At 45.8% G+C, this 23,485-nt stretch overlaps 1 protein-coding gene across 7 annotated transcripts in view; it reads right to left on the minus strand.

Moving 5' to 3' along the window:
• The window catches only part of MAD1L1 (MAD1 mitotic arrest deficient like 1), a 320,017-nt gene that overhangs the window by 147,279 nt on the left and 149,253 nt on the right, over positions 1-23,485 (minus strand). For all 7 annotated transcript variants that reach the window (XM_040647851.2, XM_004945136.5, XM_040647852.2 and 4 more), the window contains 2 exons: positions 22,439-22,495; positions 6,471-6,559 (listed from right to left, as the gene is read on the minus strand). In XM_040647851.2, the coding sequence (XP_040503785.1) occupies positions 6,471-6,559; positions 22,439-22,495 (146 nt within the window). The remainder of the gene's footprint in view (positions 1-6,470; positions 6,560-22,438; positions 22,496-23,485) is intronic.

The following is a 23,485-nucleotide window of genomic DNA, read 5'->3' on the forward strand; positions in this document are numbered from 1 at the left end:
TTAGAAGCCAGCTGATCTACATGTTCAGCACAGAAATGTCTTCGTTATAAATATGCAGCTTCAATTGCTTAAATTATTTGTAAGCCTGACCCCTGCTGGTAATTTTCAGATATTATAAAGGATCGTCATTTTCTCTCTTGGATGCTTCTAAGACACAGACGAGCAGCTTCTAACACTGTCGAGGCCATTCAAAAAGATCATCAATAATTTCCAGAAGAGATGCTAAGCTTGCAGGGATGGAGGATGCTGAAGAAGTGGGAGACTGAAAAGGTTGGAAAAAATGAAAATTCAGAATGGAATTAATGCTGTTAATGGCATGTTTCTAAATGGATTGCTGAGCAGAGCACGAGAACAGCAACACTTCTCTGTGAGGAAGAACAGCAAAGCAGCTCCTGAAAGGTTAGAGGCAGATACAGGACTTCCATCAGTGCCTTCTCCATACTGCACAGGCTGACTTTTTATTTAGAACAAATTTCCCCCATCCAGCCCCCAAACAAGCTGTGGTGCTGCTGCTGTCTGCCTGCACGTCACTCTGCGCAGAGCTCAGGCCCTCATCTAAAAACCATTCACAGCCATCACCAGGAAATGTTTGCAAAGGTCCTGTGGGACAAACAAGGTGTGACAAGGGAAGGCTTAAGCAGTTACATATCTAAATATTTACCCTGCAGTTTTAAGATGCATTCATCCCTTCCTGCCCTTTGTATCTGCCCAGGAGGGCAGCAGGCTGCCTCACAGCGCAGCAGGCCGCAGCTCAGCCCCGCTCACCTGCAGCGCCAAGGCTCTGGGAAGGCCAGGAACACTGCTGGAACCTCTTTGTGCTGGGGAGGTTTCCAGGACTCACCAGTGCTTTCACAACTTAGCCCTCTTCTAACCTATTTTTAACACTGTTAAGTGTCCTGGATCTGCAGCGGGAGAGCATTAGGAGCTGTTAGGAAACAGTTTGTGCTGTTCTAGCTTTGCTTTACAAGCCCTGGGGAACACTCCCCAATGGCAAAGAGAGAGAAGCAAGGGAAATCCTATCTATATATAAACACAGTGAAGCATTTGCAGCTGGTGGTTAAGATACAGCAGTTAAATATTGAGAAATATTTACATGCTCGGCACCAGAGTTTTTCTTTTCAGTGAATTCAGGTACAGGGCCAACCACACACTGCTTCTTGATGCTCCAGCATCCACACGGGCAGCCTTAGTCTGCATGCACCTCGCATGCTCTCTGTCCAGGGACGTCTGCAAGAAGATCAGTGGTGCTATTTTATCACCAATTTGCATGCCTCCACAAGTTACACCTGGGAGTTACTTTCAGGTGGGCAGAACAATCCAAGATACATTCATGTGAGAAGAAGACAATGCAGAGTACAGAAACACCGGGGTACGGCATAACCATCTATCAACTTAATGTCTGTCCAAGAATGAATGCCAGTGCCCATTTTAAAAGCAGCCCTGTGGCATAAGGGAAGAAGAAACTTTAGTTACTTTCCAAAATACTGACACCATTCTCAATTTCAGGGATACAGGGAAAATCATCCAGATCAATACTTGTAAAATTTACCAACTTATTCTCTTGAAAATATCTAAACTGTGTAAAAGTTCTCATCGTATTTCTGGAAGACTTTTTCTGCATGAAATGTAGATAACCCAGAAGCAAAGGTTCCAAAGGCAGCCATCTCCTCAGCCTTTTGCAAGATCAAATTTAGTACAAGAATACAGATAAACTGGCATTTGCTCAGACTTGTAGACTTTCTCCCTTCCCGAAAACTGTGCTTTATAGTGCCTCCACTGCACGTTTCACTGTCCCAAATTAGAAGACTGAATACAAAAAACACGCTGATCAACTGAAATGATACTTGTGAGAGAATCAGGAGACGTCACATTATGTGTGTTCGGTCTGCCTACAATGTGCTCAGGTGGTGAGCAATAGCTGCTGGAGACAAAGGCCAGGCTGCTCATTTTAGGAAGAAGCAAAAAAACAAACAGAAAGAAGAAGGTGGTAAGCTGTATGATTTCTCAGCAGCATCCATGCCCTTCCAAACATCCCATTCAGCCCAGGTGCTGACCACTGACAACTCAACACTGTCACTCCTCCATCGTCTTTACTTCTTTTTAATGTTTGTAGATGTGGTACACGATTGCCTGTAGAGTAGCATGGGTATCACCAATGAGGACATGTCTCACAGAGGCCCCATCTGCGAAGAGGACATGGCCATGTGGAAATGCTGCTCCTGAACAAGAAACTATTGAATGGAGCAGAAAATATATGTGTTGGGAAGGCGCTATTAAGGGATCCAGATGGCATTGAGATGGTGTTAGGAGCAGAGCAGACAGAATTCCAGCAAGTGTGACTAATAGGCATTGGCAAGAACATGAATTTCTTTTGAATTACTGTAACTCTACCCAGCCACTATATCCACAGAAAACATTTAGGATTTACTGGGGCTGCAGTTTGACAGCAGAGAGAAAAAGTTCAGATTTGTTCCAGCTGAAAAGGCCCTTCAGCTGTTGCTGCTTAAGTCTTTGGTGAAGTTTTTTTTTTTTTTTTTTTTTTTTTTTTTTTGAATAGATTTCTTTTATTTATAGGCTCTGAAATATTAGATCCCGCACAGCTATCATCTTCCCTCTAAAAGGTGTCAATGCCTAAATGCTCTGTGCTTTGCTATACCCCACCGTACACGAACTCAACAATTCGACCGCTTTTTCCCTCCGTAAGATCTGCAGAATATAAACAAATGGAATTTCAGAGGGAGCAGCAAGAAGTGTGAGGAATGACAGCATTAGCACCGGCTTTTATGGCCTCTTCAGAAACAACGATGCTGGGAGAGAGTTTCACATTTAAAGTTATAAAAGGTCTGACGAAGGAGCACTTTGTTCTCCAGAGGAGGAGGAAAAACTGATGAAGTCTTTCAAGCCTCTTGCTGAAAATTTACTTTCCATACTAAAGAAAAAATGAGACAAAAGTGTATTTTTAAAAGCTCTCGTTCACTCACAAGAGGTGAATACAGATTCAAACGGTTGATAGGGATTTTTTTTCCCTTTATGCCTCTCCTTTTGTTTTCAGAAGTTAGCTCCTAACCACAGGGCGTATATGGAAATGCCTGAAGCTCACAGCCCTGCTCTGCAGGCTCCCCTTGCTGGCTTCTCCTGGTTTTCCTCTCTTTTTCACGTTCCTTCATGACAGCAGCTAACAGGAGTGGCTGGGCCCAGTCCAGAAGAGCAGACACGCCGTACTGTAGGTTAATGAGCTTTCAAAGACCACGGTAAACTACAGAAATGGAAACAGCTCTGTCATAAGCTATGGGATTTCTTTCCCCACTAACCAATTTGCAAAGTTTGTACTCTTCTTCCCCGTTTTCTGCCAGAACTAATTTCTGGCAACAGCCTGTAGATGAAAGGAGGAGCAGTGGAGCTCACGTTGCCAGCTCCAACTTAGCAGCTAGATAAAACTGAGTAAACACTTGTGGCCCAATGACACAGCAGGTGGGCATGCACAGCAGACCCAATCCCTAGGCACAGCCATCTCTTCTCCTCCGAAGCCTTCCTGTTCTTCCACCGCAGCTACCCAGTTGGTCTCCAGTGCACAGAGGGGACTCATCCCAGCATGTCACATGAAGGGCTCTGCCATGAATCATGGAGAATTATTCCTGAACCCCAAGCATGGGGGGAAGACAGTGAGTTATCATGTGCTGCTTTGACAAGGAGCCTCTACCACAAAGAGCGAGCTTGGCCCAGGTTCATGTCCAATGCACAGAAAATGCCAGAAAACACAAAATAAGGCTGAACCACACCCTTTGACTGCTCAAGTCTAGGACCATAAGCAAAAAGGTTTAATTGGAGTTGGTCCTACAATGCAGAGAAGCATGTGTGCTGCTGGATGGGGTGTCTGAGAGTCTGAAAAGAGTGAAGCTGTAATGGCAGCCAAAACATGGAAAAAAAGAGCAAGCATTGGCTTAGCAGCTTGTGAGCAAAGACTGCTCCAGCTAAAAGAGAACATTTTTTCAGTCATTTACTGTTAGAAACCAAGAGCTGAGCAGTGAAAAGAGTGATTAAAAACAAACAAATGCGTGCTTTTTAGAACAGCTTTGTAGCTAAATGACTAGCATCAGGGCTGGGGACAAGTATTTAAATCAGCTCGTCTACTGTAACGACTAAATGCAATTCAGTGAAAAGCAACAGCAAAAAACAGCACAGAATTAGATCCAGGGACTGTGGTCTCTGTGCACCCATAGCCCCAGGAGCACATGGCACTGAAATGGGAAAGGCAAGACAAAATATCACTGCGAAACCACTCCAGAAGCTCAGCTGCTTTGATTAAACAGCCTTCAGTGTACGGCTCAAGACTGGAAAATAGCTCCACATCATTAATGGCTTTACTGGGAATAGGCTTGTCTTTCTGTCATGCTTTGTGAGGAGGCTTTGACACAATTGTGTGAAAAGAGGAGAGAGATGAGATTAGTATCAAAGAAATTCTTTTAAAACAAAAGGAGAGAGTGAAAAACATGACCTAGAGGGCTTGAGGGCTACTCATGAGCAAACTCTACCACCATGACACCATAATGAGTGGGTAATTGTGAGTTCCACTTGTGCCTGCTCGGGAAATAGATTTTAATTCAGAACAAAGCCAGACATCTCCATTCTCTGTGCCAAGAGCCTCCAGCAATATGAAGCAGTCCCGGACCACGTGGCAACCCGGCTGCTCCCCCCTACACACACTGTCCCTGAAGCTGCTCCATTAATAGATGGCAAAAAACGCTGTTCAGTGAAGATAAACACTGAGTAATGAGTCTTGGAGGGGGAAACAAAGAGACTGAATGTCTCCTCCATGAAAGGGTGCTGCAGCCCATACCAACCCAGGGAGGGAGAGACCGTGGAGTTGCTTTAGAAACATTCTGAAAACCTTCAGCTCCCAGAAGACAGCGAACAGGATACTGGCTTCACTGATAGAGAGGCATAAAATTAATCAGGAATGATGGGTTTAACATTGCTGCGGAGGTGCTGAATACTTCTGCAACAGTATAAACATCAGGTTTCAGAGGGTCTGCTGCACCTCAAAGGGAAAATTTGAATGAGCTCAGGTCAAATAAACATCCACAGTACGCAGAAGTAGATGGAGACAGGTTTACTCTGTTGAAAAAGGAAAGTTACCACATATTATCTTCTACCAGAACTTACGTACACGATAGAATTAAAAAAGGGAGATGTATGCCTTGGGTATTCAAAACCATTACACCACCCTGAGGGAACTACACTCCAGGAGTGAGTCCCTGTGATTAGGTTTATAGCCTTAAAACGTATTGGAAGAGCTTAGCCGAACATGTGTTATTTTCCAATACCTTCCCTCTGCTATGGAACTGGGCTTTCAAAGCCATAAAACAAGCTCCAGAGGCAAGGCACAAGTGCAAAGTCATAACACGCAGGCCAGTAATTTCTGCTTTCTGCAAGATTCTGCTTGCTGCAAAAACCCACTTTCAGTCCTAAGAGGCAGTAACACTTTATAGTGATGGAGCTGAAAATATAAAAGAATTAAGAAGTGAAACTCCAGCCAAAGTCTTACATCAGCTGAGAATAAAAAACTCCGCCTGTCAAGATCTGATTTGCTCAGCTTAAATAAAAGGAACTTTATTAAACATTCAGAAACAGATGAACTTTTCTATGCTCAGTATTTATTGTGTCACCTGGTTTGGAATGGAAGCTGTAAATGCTTTAATAAATACATGGAAAGGTTGTCTAGCTTCCCTGTAGCTTTTGTTAATGCTCGTGTATCCTCTGCTGAAATGCTGTTTTGTAACTTCTCTTTCACTGAATAACAACAGGTACCCCTCTGCCATCTGCAGCAATGCACCAGGGGAAACATCCCTCTTTTATCTCCAGTGCTACATGCACATCACTATTACAAAAGCTCAATTCTAAACCTCTTTACATACATGCCAACAGATCCTATGTTTACAGTCCAGATTTGGTCAAAATAAGAAAAAAACAGCAGTGCTCTTTCCACAGGGAAGGAAGTCAATAAAGGGAATAGCAGTGCAGGAGCCAGTCCTATGAAGCCAGTCTTATGAGTGCAAAAGACCCCACATAGATTAAAAGAGAAGAGCCTGCAGAATCTCAAAAGATTAAAAAAATAAAGCTTGCGAAGTATGTAAATGCAGGAAAAATCAGGGGCTGAGGCTTTCTGCTAATGCTTCACAGCTTTCTTATGTCCATAAAAACAGACAGGAAAGTAAAAAGTGTGCTCGGGAAAAGAAATACCACTTCAGAAACACAAGGAAAACAAGTTCTAATCAACGTCACTTCGCTGCTCCCTGAGTAGGAGTGCCTACGTACATAGCATGGCAATGTAGCATGATGAGGTCTCTTATCTGGTGCTCCACCACAGGACAGCAGTAACGTTAGCAGACAGTGAAACGAGCCTGGGCTTTCCCTTCTCAGTTCCACTGAAAGCTGCTGAACCTTCCCAGCTTTCCCCCTGCTTTGCTCACCTGAGTGTGTCAACCTCCTCCTTGGTGATGAAGGCACTCTGCTCTGCGGTGCACTCTCGAGACTTCAGGACCTTCATCTCCACCTCCAGCTGCAGGAGAGAAAAGGTATGAGTTTCTCAGTGCTAATGGGGGAATAGAGACGTGAGAAGAGCAAAGGAAGGAGGAAGGAACCGTGACGTCCTGCACAGGTCAGACCCCTCTCAGGATACTGACAACTCCTCATGCGTTGAATGCCACAACCTCAGTTAATCCTTCACGCTCCCTTCTGCCTTCCCCAACCTTTTCTCTGAGGCAGATGAGGCACAAAAAGTTGATTGTTTTCTAAGTAGAGCTTCTGTTTCTTTTTTAGAGATTTCCCCAACCCATCCCTAATGCATAATTGGATGCAGAGAATTATTAGCGTGGCATTAGGAGCTATCTGGTACCCAAGATTAAGTATTGACAGTTCAACCTCATTTAGCATCAATTCCTCCCATAAAGAAACGAGCTACAGGATTATGCTGTCTCGTCCAGGACAAGGCTGACACACACACACTGAATGGAAAACACCAGGGAGTATTTCCAGCACTTTCCAATATACATTTCTAGCTGAAGCTGCTCAGGTAGGTCTGGTGGAACAAAGAAGCAATTAAGAGTACTTTCTGCCTTTGGAATTGTTTGGGAAGAACTCACAAGAAAATACTTCAAAATTCGCAAACATGAGAACTTCTTACCCAGACTCAACCATTCCCAGGTTCTCTGACTGTACCCCTAATCCAGCTATAAAGACAAGGCACAGATGATTAAACCACATTCCTTGTTTCTAGACCTCTCACAAAGCAACTTATCACAAACAGTAAGCAGAAAAAGTACTCAGAGGACACACAGCTTCTATCTCTGCACCTCTCCCAGCTTAGATCTCATTCAGAGTTTGGGCCTCCTTGTCCTCTGTCTTTTGCAGCTGATAACTAATTCCCCTCATAAATCTATGGACAAACACTATATTTTTGCCACGCAGAAGGAAAACAATAAGCAATTCAGCCCTAATTAGCGATGCAGAACTTGTGACCGCAGACAGCTCAGGATCAGAGAAATCATTCCCTTGAACAGCACTGATTGGATTGGTAGAGAAAAATCACATTGGAAAGGTGAACTCTGTGCAACAGAAGCAAGTTAACAGAAATTCCCCAGTTCCACAAGCAAGAAGAACACATTGATATGTGCAGTCCCACTGGTCAGCCACAACTGAAATCCGGACATATTGCCTCTGTGCCCTTCCATATTTGCCAGGAAAGGCAGACAGAACATTGCAGCGCTGTTATCAGGAAAGGGCACGGAGGGGATGGCTGTGTTACCCTCTCTCCCCTTTCTGAAGGCATAGCATTGGAGCACAGGAGCAGGTGGAGGGGAGTTTTTGGCCAAATTTCTCTCTGGCACCCCAAAATTCTGCATTCTCCCTTCCCTGTCAAAAGGCATCCAGAAAAAGAAAAAATAAAGCAAGGCCCACCTGCATCATCAGGCTGTACAAATGTTAATGTATATTAGCTGCCTGATAAGATTATCACAGCCAGAAATGCTTCCTTCAATTTTCTGATTACTGAGCTTATCTCTCCCAGCTCAGCCCATCACAGATGGCTGAGGATAAAGCGAGCGCTCCAGTTGGTTCAGGAATGTGAATAAAAGGTACCAGGACGAGGAGCAGCCTTCAATTCCACCCCGCTTCTAGCAGGAAAGCACTCATCGTATCTCTTGGTTCCCACGTCTGCTGAAGGCTGGATGTGTCTGCTGTTCGGGTTTTCTGCTGCTTTCGGACTGCATGTGGGCAGCATTTGAAGATGGAGGGGCTGGTAAATATGTTATTTATCACATGCTAAGCGGGCTCAGCCTTGAGTCCAAGTGCCACCTGCTCACCAACACGAGCAGATAAATCACTGCTGCCTTGAGGGTAGATGGCGGGCAGAGGGGAAGGGCCAGCGAGATGCTGCTGCTGTGAGAGGGGGTCACCTGTGTTTGCTGCACAGAGAGGAAAAATGGAGTGCAAATGGGAAAGGGAGACGGGAGAGTGAATGCGCACATGCTGAAGCGAGTGTTGCAGTGAAAAGCATCAGTGCACATCTTGCTTGAGACAGAGCGGTGACAAACCCATGCCAGGTACGCTCCATAGCAGCACAGTGAGATTCTGCTGGGTTTGTCAGAGCGAGGAGGGAAGGCCACAGGGTCTGTGATGGCATTTGATGTCATTTCTGTGCCCTCTGAATCCTCGTGCACCAAAACCAGCGGGCTGTAAGTCTGATGTCCCTGGGGAGGAGGGCACAGTGCGAACACCGTGGCACCAACCGACCCCGGTGGGGCAGCGCTGCACGGCGCTGATTGGAGCTGCTGAGGAGTCCCAGGTTCAGACCAAGGCACAGCTCTGTGCCACTGTGAATTACTGGCATTAACATCTCATCAGTCTTTTACGAAAAAAGAAAGAAAGGAAAAAGCAGTTAAGGTATTAAATATTTCATTTAAAAACACACACACACACACAAAAAAAAACCCTATTGCTTGTTTCCTTCAATTGTTGGGGTTTCAGCAAGGAAAATGTTGCTGCCTGCCAATCTCACAGAGAATATTAAAAACGTTACTTATGTCTCTTTCAGGGCACAAGGGAAGTTAGTTGAGATAAGCCGAAGCAGCTTCTTGTCGGCATCCAGTTCTGCTTTTCTGAAGGCAGCACAGCACAAGCAAAGAGGTCCTCACAGAATAAGGACGAAGAGAACAGCAAAGAGAGCAAAGAGTGAGGAATCTGTTGATTGAGCCTTCCTTGTGTGCAGCTGCACCTGCCTGACGTGAAGCAGTGCATGCTGTGCAGCCCATGGGCAGCGCTGGCACCAGCCTGGCATTGCACAGCCACTGCATCCCCGGGCACACAGGTCTGATGGTCTGCAGCTGAGACAGAAAGCAGAGAAAAAGCGGGCAGAAAAGCAGCAGAACTGAAGGAGGAAATAAGCAGCAGGAAGGCAGTACAAGCACAGAGCCATACTCTGTGTGATTTTCAGCTCTGTCCGTTCCCTTGTGCTCTTGCTATGAGTGACAAAGAACAGCTCCAAGAATGGATCCGGAATGGAACAGCCTCTTGTTTTTTACTGCCTGTTTCCCAGCACACCACTCGTGCTCTATCAGTTTCTAGTCCTGCTCTCTCTTGCTTCCCAGCCATGCCTTCTGCAGGCTTTTCCCACTTTTTGGGCTAACTCAGTCTTCCTGTCTGAACTCCTCCAGTTTTTATCAATAATTTTTTGTAACTGGCTGAGCTAAATTCATTACAACAAATACATTAAGTTAGTAGAAACATTTCCCAGTAGAGAGGGGGAAAGGCTGCTTCAATTCCTGCTCATTGCTGCATTTCCTCATTTGTTACCAAACGACCCAGGTCAGCTCCAACCCTTCAGCTCCTTTAAGCAGCACTGAGAGCAAAGGGAGAACACGCAGTCCCATAACACTGCATTGCATCTCTTAGGCTGAAAACTGCACAAGAGGGACCTGCAGCCCCTCAGAGCCTCGGGGTTAACATCACCCATGGTCAGCCCCAATCACTGCCCCATTACACAGAATCTATCGGCAATCTGAAAAGAAGCCAAACTTGGCTCTTTTTTCTTAAGTAAATAAAAAAATCTGAGTTGCCCAAGGTTTTTACGACACCAGAAAGGGCAGAATAATGAGTGGTGTCAGAGTCCACGACTCGTGAATATAACACGTAAACGGGTACTTAACATTTTGACTATGCAATGTTCTCTCTTCAGAACACACTGGAGCCTCTTGCTTTCAACCTAAATTGATAGCATTTATCCAGAACCTTTTCTCCTCTCTTACCTCACGAGTGTGAATTTCAGCCTAGCTTCATTACTGTCAATTGAGAGCGATCCGGGCACAACTAGCATATAGCATCATTTCGGAATGACCACGCACGCAAATAGCCCAAAAGGTCAAATGCAAATATTTTTTTCCAAAATAAGCACTGTCATGGCTGTTTACCATCCGAGAAGGAGAGGAAAGAAGAACACGGATTTTCATCCAGCGCTTAATTAAATGGAGACGCTCTCTTCTTTCAGCCTTACTTTCCAACCTGCCTGGACAGGACCTCAAGATGGCGGCTCTCCTCCAAGTGTGAATGACATAGCAAACACCCACAGCACTGCAAAAAATGTGCTCCTCTCCAGTTTTCTCTCCTGCACGAATTACTTCGAGATCTTTGAGACGACAGGAGGGACATAAAATTACAAATTCATCCCCCTGACAGCCTGAAGAAACAGAATTTTATTTCAGAGACCAGATTTACTCGGTATATTTATGGCGTTTGTCACTGCTGACCCGTATTTGTCCCCTCCCCAGCATGTACTCTGAGTCTCTGCAACACCACGGACCCACTGTTCCTCCCACTTGACTCCAGCAGTGTTGGTAAAGATGAGCATTTTCAAAGCATCCCACTCGCCCACTGCCCACACTCTTCTTCCAATGGGATTTACCACAGATCTAAGCTTCTAAATTAAATCAGTCACCCTCATAAACCGTGTTTATGGACTTCTGAATATTGGAACACGCTGTCCAAAACAACGACCAAATCCCTGTTCAGGTGCCACGTTTTAAGCAGTGAAATTCATGAAGGACTCAGTCTGAAGTACTTCAGCTCAGTGCTAAAGTCAGGATTTGCCCGCTGAAAAAAGGGCCAGTTCATTTTCTCACATCGTGTACACGTATTTCATAGAACACATGCTGGAAACATATAGCCATTATTTGAATAATGAGTGCATTTTAGTGAGGGGCTGATACAGCAATCTTATCCTGATGAAGTGTGTGTCTGCACGTCATTCTGCATTCTTGGAGCTGTAAAAAGCAGGAAATGCTGAATCCATTATAAATGTCTAAAGGTTTAGTTAACAATGGGCTGATGCAACATCCTTTGAAAGGCCTTCCTCAGCAGAAGAGCTGATTTTAAAAGGCAGAGATAAATAGGCACTGAATTGCACAGAGCCAGCATGGAAAGGTGAATTGAGAGGTTCTGTTTGACTACAAGTCTCAACACAATTTAGCAAGCTATTTAAATACATAAATATTTAAGTGTACGAAAACCAGGAAGATTTGGAAGCGGGTGCTAAAACAGACTAAGAGCAGAGAAATAGGGCTCTAAGTGTGACCCATGTGGTTGGAATGCAGGCACGCTCCAGTCCTCCAGGAGCCCATAACCAGTCACTGTAGCAATGTGACTTTCCTTCCCTCCAAAGGATGCACAAGCACTAAGAATGTTGTTCACCTCTCTTCCCACAGATGAACACAACAAACTCGGTGACCTCCTGATGTCTACAGACTCACAAACGTGGTGTCAGGGCAGAAATCCAACGCACGTAAACAGCAGTGAGCTTAATTTGGGTGTCCAGCAATACTATGAGGCAGTAAAACACCATGCTGCGTGCTTCCATCCATCATTCTGCTCAGCAAAAGCAGCATCAGCTCCTCCAAGCAGCCGGGGCGGAAGGGCTGCTCCCTTTCAGTGCCTGCAGAGGAGAACGGAGCCTCGCCAGGTTTCTTAATGGTACATGCATTTCTAGTCTTCAACCTAACTTCTTCAAAGAACTAGGACAATATTTGCAAGACAAAATATCACTTGTCTTTCAGAAACAGGCCAAGCAGACCAGGTGCATTTCTGGGGGAAATTAATCCTCAATGCTATTGTAGAACAAAAGCAATAAAACCAAAGAAAATCAGATATTCAATAAAAAGTGTTTCAGAACTACCTATTTCCCTTTCGGTTAAAGCAAAATAATATATCTTCTGTTTTTTTCCTCTTTGAAGACAAAGGCGAGCGAGATGAGAGTTGCTGCTCTCTATGGGTTAGCCAGTCTGTAACAAACTTGGCATGCTTTTATCACTGAGAAGACAGGGCTAGAAGCAACCTTGCAGTAAACAGTACCGAAAAGGCACTCATGCATATACATTATTGTAGATACACACAAACTGGGAGATGGACATATGCTGACTTCTGCTTCTCTCCCATATGGTCTGGATTGTGTTTTTTCTCCTCCTGTTGCAGTAAAAAGAGAGCAATTTTTCAAGTTTATACTGAATGTCATTCTATTTCATTTCCAAATATAATCTCCCAGAGAGAAGGTTCACTTGCCCTATTTCCAATCTCTAAAGTTAATTCACAAATTTATATTCCTTTCTCCCACTCGCTCTCCTAAATTAAGAGGCGTAATTACTAGGAACGCTTGCTACAAACGAATAGAGTGCCAGGGGAGAAGGAGCTGTCACTGCTGGACGCCAGCAGCAGCCGCCCTCCCCTCCTTCCATCCCCCAAGGATCCTGCTTAGGAGGCAGTTTCTATCTTTCCCATTAGCAGGGGTAGCTCACAGGTAGGAGCCGCGCCAGCCCCTCCCTCGCCAGCCAGGACAATCACAGGGAACAGAATGACAGAATTAAGGCCAGGCTGCCGTGCAGCCACCAGGCTGGCAGGGAACACTCCTCCCAGTGCAGCTCTGCCTCTCCCCAACCTCCTCGGCAGCAGCAGGTTTCCTTCATGACGGCGGAGGAACTCAGAGCTGTCATCTAAAAATTCAGCCCCGGCCTCATCCCTCTCCCCCCTCCCCGACTCCAGCACCCTCTCAAAAGGAAGATTGATTATTATAATCAGACTCAGCTTTGACACAGCATTTGCATTTTCAAAGCGCAGCACAGTCATTAACTAATTCATCTACCCCAAGGGAGCCCTAACGAGCTTTCACCTCTCTCCCCTCCGATTCCCAATCTGCAGGCAGCCTGCAGCTTTTCCTCACACACCTCCCTCCACATTGTGCTGCACCAGCGTGACTTGGTGCAACTCCAAATGGGTCCAATGAGCCAAACTGAGCCTTGCTGCAAAGGAGCACAGCCCTGCTGGCAGCAGTTGGATACGCAGGCATACTGCTCATAGCTGCCTACCTTAAGGATCCCATAGGTAGTCACAAAGGTATATGGTGCTACAGGGAAAAGAATAAGGCCAAGCACACAAAGGTCCCAAACTTCCCATGACCACATAAGACCAGCATCAACCATCAGCCTGAGCTTTATGCACTAAGGAAGCATCCCCACATCGTGTCCTCCAAGCCTTAGCATCCCCTACCCACAGCCTGTGCAGGGAGCTGAGGCGCTCACACCCCACATCCCTCCCCAAACTTTGCCCTAAAACTGCCCCTGTGTGACTCCTGCTGCACTCCAAGCTGCAAGCTGCCAGCCCTCTGTGTCCTGCCACCTCCCAGCTCTGCCCCTGCCGCCTCCCAGCCCAGCTGGCACCTCACCCTCCATGCCCCAGCACAGCTCCGCACCCGCAGGTGCTCCGCACAGCAGCACATTATTCTTGATGAGCAATATTGTCTAATTGGAGGTGCTTAACCCATCGCTCAGACGATCTGTTTCAAAACCTCCTGTCTGGAATACTTAAGAGAAGAGTCGGGAAAATATTTATTTTCCCTCTTGCTTTTTCATCTCCTGCTGCAACGTCCCAAGAGTTGAGATGTGGGGTCTTGGGTACAGCAGGGTGAGCACAAACCTTCTGAATACCCCATGTAGCACAACGCTGGGGGCCCTTTGTGCCCACAGATGGCACAGACACAACTACAGCAGGTTGGGATGGAGCCTGCATGGCATGCAGGAGAGCCCTGCCTGGGGCTCAGTCTGCAGGCAGCTGCCGTGGCCAGCAGCACAGCACATCAGCAGCACATCACCCATGTCACCACTCATTGTGTGAGTGCCAACATACAACTGCTTGGATGTTTTTGTCTTCTTGAGCTTTCTTCCTCAATTCATGCTGTTTTTCTTTCTTTTCTGCACTTTGTGATGGGTGCGAAATAGAACCATGGGATAACCTGGCCCGAAGGGGACCCACGAGGATCATCAAGTGCAAGACCCAGCTCATGCAGAGCTACCTAAAAGTTAAACCACACATCTGAGAAGTGACAGGCTGGAAACAGGCATTGCTGGACATCTCATGAGGATGTGAGCTGGCTCAGAGATTAACAAATCTCGACAGTCCAAAAGGAAGGGGAGCAAATACCCTGAGCAAAAGACCCACAGTGCAAAAGAAGTGGAGACAGTGGTTTAAACCCATGGGTTTACTCATGGTGATGTAATTACAGATTTCAACTCTCTGCTCCAAAAGAAGGAATGAACGCAGGTTCTCTCCCCCCTGCTGCAGCTCCCAGCCCCACAAACCAGGCACTGCCACACAACAGCCAAAAATCCGTGGCAGCTCTGTGCTCAGACCCCTCCACTCATTCATTTCCATGTCTGTTCAGCTCAGAGCCTCCCTGCTGCTATCAGCCTCGCTCCACCACCTCCACTACCCTGCAGTTCCTCCCAGCAGGGAGGGCAAAACAGATGGTGTCCACTGAGAGCAGGAAATTCCAGAGTAACCAGCCTGAACTGGCTGACACCTCCTACCTGTTAGAGCGCCAAGCACAGGGTGGAAGAAATTTAGGGGACTTTGAAGGCTTCAGCACTCAACACACTGCAACCTCATCCAGTGGCACAGCTGCAGTGGAGATGGCTGTTCTCAGGGCAAACAAGAAGTTGGTACCTCCGCCAGAAGCAAATCTTCTAGCAGCTGTAACTCAGAGGCAAAGCAACAAATAAGCCTGCAAAGACATTATACCTCCTCCACACCAAGTCTGACTACTGCTTGTTTCCTGAAAATATACCTTTGAGCAGTTTCTGGAGCATTCAGTCAAGAAATGCTCATGAAATGGTAGCTGTAATCCCACCTCTCCCTCCTCCCCATCAGTTTCCGTGTCGAAAAATCATCACATAATGAACAGTCAGAGAAGAACCTAAGCATTTCAACCAACCACCTAGGAAGAAGATCAAAGAGGAAAGGAAAGAGGAATCGAACACCCATTTTTGTTCCTTCGTCTCCTAACCTAAATACAGCGGAATCAATCTCTGCTGAACGCTGAGAGCAAAGGAGCCTTCACTGAGTGCTGGGCTGCAAAACTGAACGTAATCCTCTTGTTCCAGCTCCCATGGAACAACCCACAGCCTGTGCCTCAGTGCTTTAATGAACAGCTCCAGCCCCGCGTTGCACTTTGCCGGCACATCTCTGCAGAGAGAGGGTGGGCAAGGGGACCCCCAAGGCTTCACAGTGCGCTGAATGCCCAGGGATGGGCAGCACGAGGATGGGGACACAGCCAGCACTGAGGGAAGCGGGCAGCTCTTGTAGCTGCCTTCCAGAAAGCAGCAGAGGCTTGGAGGAGCCTTGTTCCCGAACTCTTCCTGAAGCACAGACTAAGAAGAGCAGATTTAAGAGCATTCAAATGTTTCCAGCTAAATGACCCATGATGTGGACCTCCTGCCACAACACGCAGTGGGCTTTTAATGTGTAAGAAGTGGGAAATCTCTCTCCCCGGGCAAAATAGCAAAGGTTACAGTGCCTGCCAAGATTGCTCTGCCCATTTCAGCCTCTTGGGATTTTGCCTGTGTTCTCCTTCAGTTGCCAGCAAGCAATCAAAGAACAAAAAGCAAAAATCAATTCCCTCTCAAACACCGTATGTTCAGTTCTGGTGCCAGAACAGAAACCTGGCATTTTAACCTTTGGTGAACATGTTCCTGCTGCCACCAACAATAAGCTCCAACGCTTCGCTCTGAGGGAAGGGAAGGTGTAATAGATGTGTCGGGGATGACATTAGCACCGAATACACCATCAACAGGACAGGGCCTGGCAGGAGCTTGATTTTATACAGCCAGTCTTTAGAGGTTAATGAAATATTCATAAATAAGTTAAAATTCTCCTGACAAGCTAGATCCTGTAGTACAACAAAGAGTTGTCAGCCTCAATTAAGCGATTCCAAAAAGGCAGGGCTGTGCCATTCATTATTTACCAAGAGGTCACAGGAAGAATTCTGCTCTATGATCTCCGTGTCTCTGTGGATAAATTAGGCTTCACAGCTCCTGCTGGAGGACTCGGCTGCCCTGACAGAACCCACCGCCAGTCCCACCCACCTCCAACAGCCAACGGCAAAAACCACCAGGAACAAACTCTTCTAAGGGCACGGGGACACACAGGGATCGAAAGCAAAACAAATAGCGCAGCGAGCTGATGAGGCTGTCAGTGCAAGGACTAAGGCAGTCTGTGAGCTTTTACCTCATTCTTGGTACACATAAACCCAGCCCTGGGCAAGAAGAAAAGCATGCAGCTGTCTCTGATCTGCGGGTACGTCCACTGAGCACGCCCTCAGTGCCCCCTAAATCCAGCAGCAGGCACTGCTCCGGATGAGCTGTGCCTGCAAAATAGCCTCTCCCCACTCAGACCTCTCTGCCTGGCTTATTCTGGTGCAGCTACAACCCGGGGCTGTGGAAGCAGGAGGAAAGCAGTTTCCTTCCTTGCCACAAGCAAGATGGAGACCAAGGATTACTTTGTCTCATCCAAATATGACTGTTCCAAGGCCTTTCTTTCCCTGTACTGCACTAACAGCACACATTCCTCCTACAGCTTCTCCAAGCTGCCTTTGAGGTGAAGCAGAAGAAAGGGGAAGGAACTGCTGAATCTCAGAGCAGCCAGCGGCTCTCACCTGATTTTCCCCCATCTCAACGCGAGTCTGAGGTTGCCCATCAACTTCATGTGATGGTGAATGAAGCCTGGAAAAGCACAGTATTTACATGCCCGTTAATTATGCCTTTTGTGTCTTAAGGCTGTGCCTGCTATAATAAGGCCTCTGACAACATCCCTGTCCCGCTGGCTTTATCTCACCCAGTATATCTCAGTGTAACTCACTCTGCAGTGACACCAACAACAGGACTGCTCTAACCACAGCACAGCACTGCCCCCTGCTCAGGAAAATGATGCGTTTTTCTCCTCTGCTCCAACAACGAAAGGCAAAAAAAAAGAATATTCCCTAGTGCTTTACTTTCACCCTCAGTCCTTGTTGCGGTTACAGCCCCGCAATGCCAAGGTGAGAGCATTAGCTGAGCTCTGAGCCGAGCAGTGCTCACCCACCATCACCCTCCTTACCAAAAGCATGTGCTGGTGCAGCTCAGGGTGAGGGGCACACAACACTTCTACACCTCTGGTTCCTGTGCTTCCCCTGCTGCTGTGTGGAAGACTTCAAACCCTAAGCCAGCTGTTACCACCTTCCAGGAGAAAACAAAAGCAGGCCTGTTGGAACCAACTGGTGCTGCCGAGTCCCATAAAACTTCAGCGCTAATGGATCCAACAGCAGCTTCATTTGCGTAATGGGACTTTTAAACAGACCGTTTATTTCTTTTTAATTTGAAGCGAACGGACTGCTTGATCCCGTGCGCCAGGCTAGACGTAAACCTCAAGAATTGACTCAGTCTCTTCTCCCACCCTAATTATACTCACAATTAGATGTCCCCATGCGGAGGTCTAACGTTCCCATCATGTCTCTGTTCTGCAGGCAGTTGGGTAGCGCTCATCTACTGCCATCCCACTGCGCCCACAGCTCTGCTTTGCAGAGATGTTTCTGACGTTGTCCCAGCTTTGTGTGTTGGACACAAATTCTGCAGGGTGGAACATGCAGCACACAACCAACCACGGCCATTCATCACCTCCTATACTAAGAGAGGAGGAAAAGTTCTGCCTCCGCTCCTCGAAGCTCGCTGTATTCCTGCATCGTGGGGAACAAGGAGGACTAATGTTAATGTACTTGTTTACAACAAGCACTTAAGAGCGAGCTCTCGTGTAGGAGAAGAAGAGCTATTCTGAGCTCTCTGTTCAACACAGGCAGGTTCGTGGTGCTGCTCTGGTGCTTGTGCAGCACCCACTGCTGCAACACCACCCGGAATGATGGGACTGCACTGCTTATGGAGCTTTGAAGGAAGCGGAGTAAAATGGGAAAAGGTGTAAAGACAGCTGCAAGATTCCAAAGCAGGCTGAGGAGCCTGTTTTAAGGGAGCACTGGAAGAGCTTGATTTGTTTAACCTGGGCAAGGGAAATGCTGGGAGAGAACAACTGTTCTCTATAAATACATCACCATATAAATAGGAGGGAGGAAGAACAGTCATTGTAGTTGAAGAATATTAACACATACAAAAAAGGATATTAACTGCACATATATTTCCAGCTAGAACTGAGAAAATTTCTAGCTGTCAGGGTAGGCTTTCAGTGATAGTAATGGGACAAACAAGCTCAGCACTTTCAAGACAAGCTCGATAAATTTATGAACTAAACTGTATGCTGCAATTGCCTCAGTTGCCAAAGGATCAGACTTTGTCACCTAGAGTCCTCTTCCAGTCCTCTGTTACTACATCATTTCATTCTGGATCAACGTTTTGCTGCTTCTTTATAACCAGATTCGTGTTTTCCCATCTGAGTTGAGAACTGGGTATTTCCCACTACTGTACTGTCTCACTAAAAAAGTGCTGCTGTGTTCATGTTGCTGCTCGGCTGAATGGCACGCTGTCCATCCAACCCAGGCCTGCTGCTCTCTTGTAAGGCGCTCGGATAACATCTGTCAAGTGCTGGGGAGGTTTGCTGTCATTTTGCTAAATCAATTTGGAAATGATGAGAGAGATTTTTGATAGATGGGGAATTTCTGTCCCCATCGGTCACCTGCCTTCCCCCCCAGCCTGCTGGCTCTGTATACGTTCTGGCAAAGCCTCATTTCTGTTCATAACCAATGTGGCTGGGGACTCCAGTCCCACATTTAATTCCACCTACTGTAGATAATACAGAGAATTAACATCTCCATCAATGAGCACCAGTTCTGTCATTCTTCTGTCTCGCCTGTTCCATTTCTTGCTTTCTGTTTAATAACTGCTAAACCAGAATTAAATTAGCTATATTACCTAATTATCTAGGGCAGATCTCCTATACTGAAGTTCACTTCTTTCCTGTTACCGTCTGAAAAGTAAAAGTTCGTAAATTAAAATAAAAAATCACAAAAATTGAACCTCATTTGGTATTTCTCTTAAGTACCAGAAGTCACAGTTCTTGGTGCTGTGGAGGTCTGATGCAACCACTGGGAAGTGAAGCCTTTCAATAGCAGTACAAATGGTCCATGACTTGTGTGCATTTCTTGTGCTGGTTGCAATGTTCCCAAACTCCTTCTGCAGTTTCTCCATGCTGCTCTCCAGTCAGCAGCCTGTTCCAGCCACAGCACGCTGTGTCCTCTGAGCAGATTTATTCCACGTATCCTCCTTACAGTCTTCATTATTTCTCCTGATAAGCATCAGTGTAGCTACTCACTGACATTTAAGTTAATCCCAAACACTGCGGTTTCACACTGAACACACGATTTGGCTCCTTAAACTATTCCTGACCTGCTGCCCTTAAGTAAAGGTCTCCTGTTCCTCGCAGAGGGTTAGCAAACACATTCACTTAAGGCAAGGGGAACTCGTTGTTTTCATTTTGAGGGGTCTTTATTTCTTCTGTAAGGACACTCAATTTATGTCATTCATTTGGTGATGACTACATCTTTGGACTTCAGATCTTCTTTCCCTTCAACCCTGCAAAGCAATTCTCATTCTTACAGCCATCCTTTTTAATCTGCTGGAGGATGAAATATCATTTGGTCCAATGAGCAGCCTATAGATTTCAGAGCCCACCTGGGCCAAGCTGCTTTTTCAAGATGAAAGCCAACGACAGCCAGAGCACCTCTGGGCAATGACAATACATGTGATACTTCTATAATACCAGGCTCGATTCCCTCAGGGATTAATGACAGGGAAAAAAAAATCTTGCTATTAATGCCCTATGCTACAGAACCAGACTGAAATACAGTGTGAGATCAGGGATCACAGCGGTTGCTCCGATGGTAAGCTTGAGCCAAACAGTTTTCTCCTGGCCATACAGGGAAATGAAAAAGGCAAACGAAAATTTGAAAAAGCAACAATCTTCTGCTTCCCTCCTTCAGGGCAAGAAAGAAAACTGATATAAAAGAGGAGACCATTTTCCATAAATAATAATAGAGTGAAGCTAGCCCCTAGCTCTGTGCCCATAGAGCACTAAGCCAGCATACCGTAAGAAGTAAGGTCCTGTGACCACAAATAGGCAGCCATAGGTGCAAATGCCACATGGAACCTCCTGGTGTGTCCTGCAGGGAAAGTTATCTGAGCGCTACCCTTGGTAGAGAAAACTTGCAGTGCTGCTAACATTGTCAGAAAGTGCACAGATTTACACAAAATAAACAAGTGAGCTCAGGGACCAAAACGGATTCACAGTGGCAATAAAAAATATAAACAGTATTTTAGCCAATAAGAAGAGGAGAATATCCTCAAATCTGAGAGACAGCTATGCCATGTGAGCAGTGACCTGATACGTACCAGCGCTCAGAAGGCCACACAGGTACTGCTCCCTCTTAACAGGAATGCACTCAAATTGAGCATATAGAAAATAAATAGGCAAAGGGTGGGAAGGAGAGAAAAATCAAAGTTTCATTCTTACAATTACACAGCACAATGATAAGGGTAATTTTTCTTAAATCAGAAAATAAATTCGAGGTTCAGGTTCCCTGAAGGATATAAAATATTAGAGGATTTTTTACGGTTGTAATCACAAACTCATTTCTCCAGCCACTACTGGCCGTGTCTAATTAGGGTAAGGTATGTTAATGATAGAGCGGCACAGCCCAGAGACGGCTTCAGTTGCAATATTAATTGCATTTAGGGAAAGAAGCATGAATTGTGCTTATACAAGCTAATTAGTACGGGTTTGCTAATTAATACTGGAAAGTCAAACTGCCTTTGTCTTGTCAACTGCAATTAGCTGAAGACATTTAAATTTCTTTTCTTCCTTTTTTATTTTTCCTACTAGTAGTCAACTCATTTCTAGCAGCTAAGCAATGAAATGGTGTGCTGGAGTACTCCACAGCACTGAGCACAGCAAGGCCATCCCACCCTCCTGAGCACAGCCTCACTCACGCCCTGGCTTAGCACAGAGTCCCCTACAGCACACAGCGCTGCCTTCTATCATCCCCCCGGGCACAGTGCCCTGAAACTGGGACCTCTCATCCCACGGGCTCAGAGCATCCAGATCCCATCTTATTTCGGACACGATCCTAACAGATTACCACATATTTTACATCTAGATATTGCTATGTGAAAAAAGATCAACCAGGGCATCAAAGACGCTCCCCACTGCACAGGAGAAACCCCAACACACTCATGGATGAGATCCAGCACATCAAACATGACAGCACATTCATCCTCTGTTATGTCCAGTGGGGACAATACAAAGTTGACTGCTTAGAATTTGGAACTGCAACAAGGCAGCATGTAACAAGATCAGACGGTAAACAGGATTAATTCAGTTTTCTTTGGAAGTATCAGTTCTGAGCTACGTCACCACAGAGGGTGATGGAGCATGGAAAAGCATGCAAATGTTTGCCCACAATAAAAGACCTACTCAGAATCTGAATCAATTTACTGCTCCCATTATAGAAAATGTGACGTTGAAACAGCAAGGAGGAGCATGGCCAAAGAAAAAAAGGAGAAACTACGAGATGTATGACAATCTACTGCTAGTATGGGAAGGGCACACCACTTGTGGCTTCTACTGCTTTTGGTCCTTGAGGGAGCTACCAATAAAACAGCCAAAACCAGCAGAAAATTAACACACGTTATAACAAACCAGTCTGTGATAACTGTTGCATCTCAGCTGCTCGTCCTTCGCACACTTGAGACTGAATCAAAGGTCCCCAAAGAAAGGAGGCAATTCAGTATGAAACGAAATGCTTCCTTCTGATCCTGAATAGTAACCAAAGAAAAACTGCCAAAAGAAGGGTGGCAGACCAGCAGATCTCATCCAACGCTTGTTCCACGTAAATGAAGAGACAAGCAGTGCCAAAACTACCAACAGTAATACAAACTTCTTAAGAGTTCATTTGCTGTCCAGATCCAAATATCTGGAACTGATCCACTGTTCAAAGGCACTGAACTTTGCATAGATTACTGCTCTGTAGAACACCTAGAAAATAATGATAATAATAATAATAAATAAAAGAAGAAAAAAAAAAAAGACCACTTACCATCTCTGCTCTTTGCTTCTGATTTCCCACTTCTTCCAGAACTTGAGACATCTGAACCTTCAAGGCAAAAAAGAAAAAGAAAAAGAAAACAAAGTTTAGGACATGTGAGGGAATTTTGATTTGACCAACCTCCTTCCCAGTCCCAACTAAAAAGGCCAAAGGCAACGTGATTTTCACTGCATTCAAAAAGGAACTCTAAGCGGTGGGTCTTGTTATACCACCTCAGCATCCCATTAGAAGAGATGACCCTGCCCCAAAGAGCCTACGGTACACAGAAAGCATGGGTTCATTGTGGAGAGGAAACCCACTGGGCTCTCCATCCCAGATTTCCACACTACAGCCCGGTCTGAGAACTGAGCTTCCTCTCTGCTCCTTCCAAAGCAACTTTAGAGAAAGAAGATGCTCACTGCACAACTGACAGGAGTGCAAAGATAACCTCCCACAGAGTACCTTGTTATAGACTTTTGGGTCAAGTGGTTGATTTTAGCAGTCTCTAAAACTGTGGTAGAACACCAGAAAAAGCCTCTCTGCAACGTAACCCAACTGAACGCCCATGAGAACACATCCCAGTGCAAGGGTTTGGTTTTCCCTTCTCATAGGAGGAGCCTTCTGAGATTCTGTTTCTGTGGAAGGATTTAGAAAGGAAATATTTTGGAGATGGCTGAGAGGAGCCACGTTTCCTCCCCCAGTGCAATTCTTCCTGTGTCTTCCCCTTCAGAGCGCTGCAATCTGCATTCCTCTGGTTAGCAGAAAGCCCAAAAAACAGACACAGCCCATAACAGAGAAGCTAATTTAAACAACAGAAACAAACACACAACAAGAGTGGGGAAAAAAAAAACCAAAAAACTTTCCTACAAACTAATACATGTAATTTCAGGCAGATATTCATTAAAACCCTCCAGAGCCCCTCTAACAATCTCTCTCCACACACAAAATGGGTCTTTTGAGTACTGCATCCAAAGCAGAAGCAAACAGCACACAGTTTATTACAATGAAAAGGAGAACACTGAGCTTTGCAGGCTAATGGCACTGAAATGCAGGCAAACA

Source organism: Gallus gallus, chromosome 14 (assembly GCF_016699485.2).
Source record: "Gallus gallus isolate bGalGal1 chromosome 14, bGalGal1.mat.broiler.GRCg7b, whole genome shotgun sequence".
Taxonomy (NCBI): domain Eukaryota; kingdom Metazoa; phylum Chordata; class Aves; order Galliformes; family Phasianidae; genus Gallus; species Gallus gallus.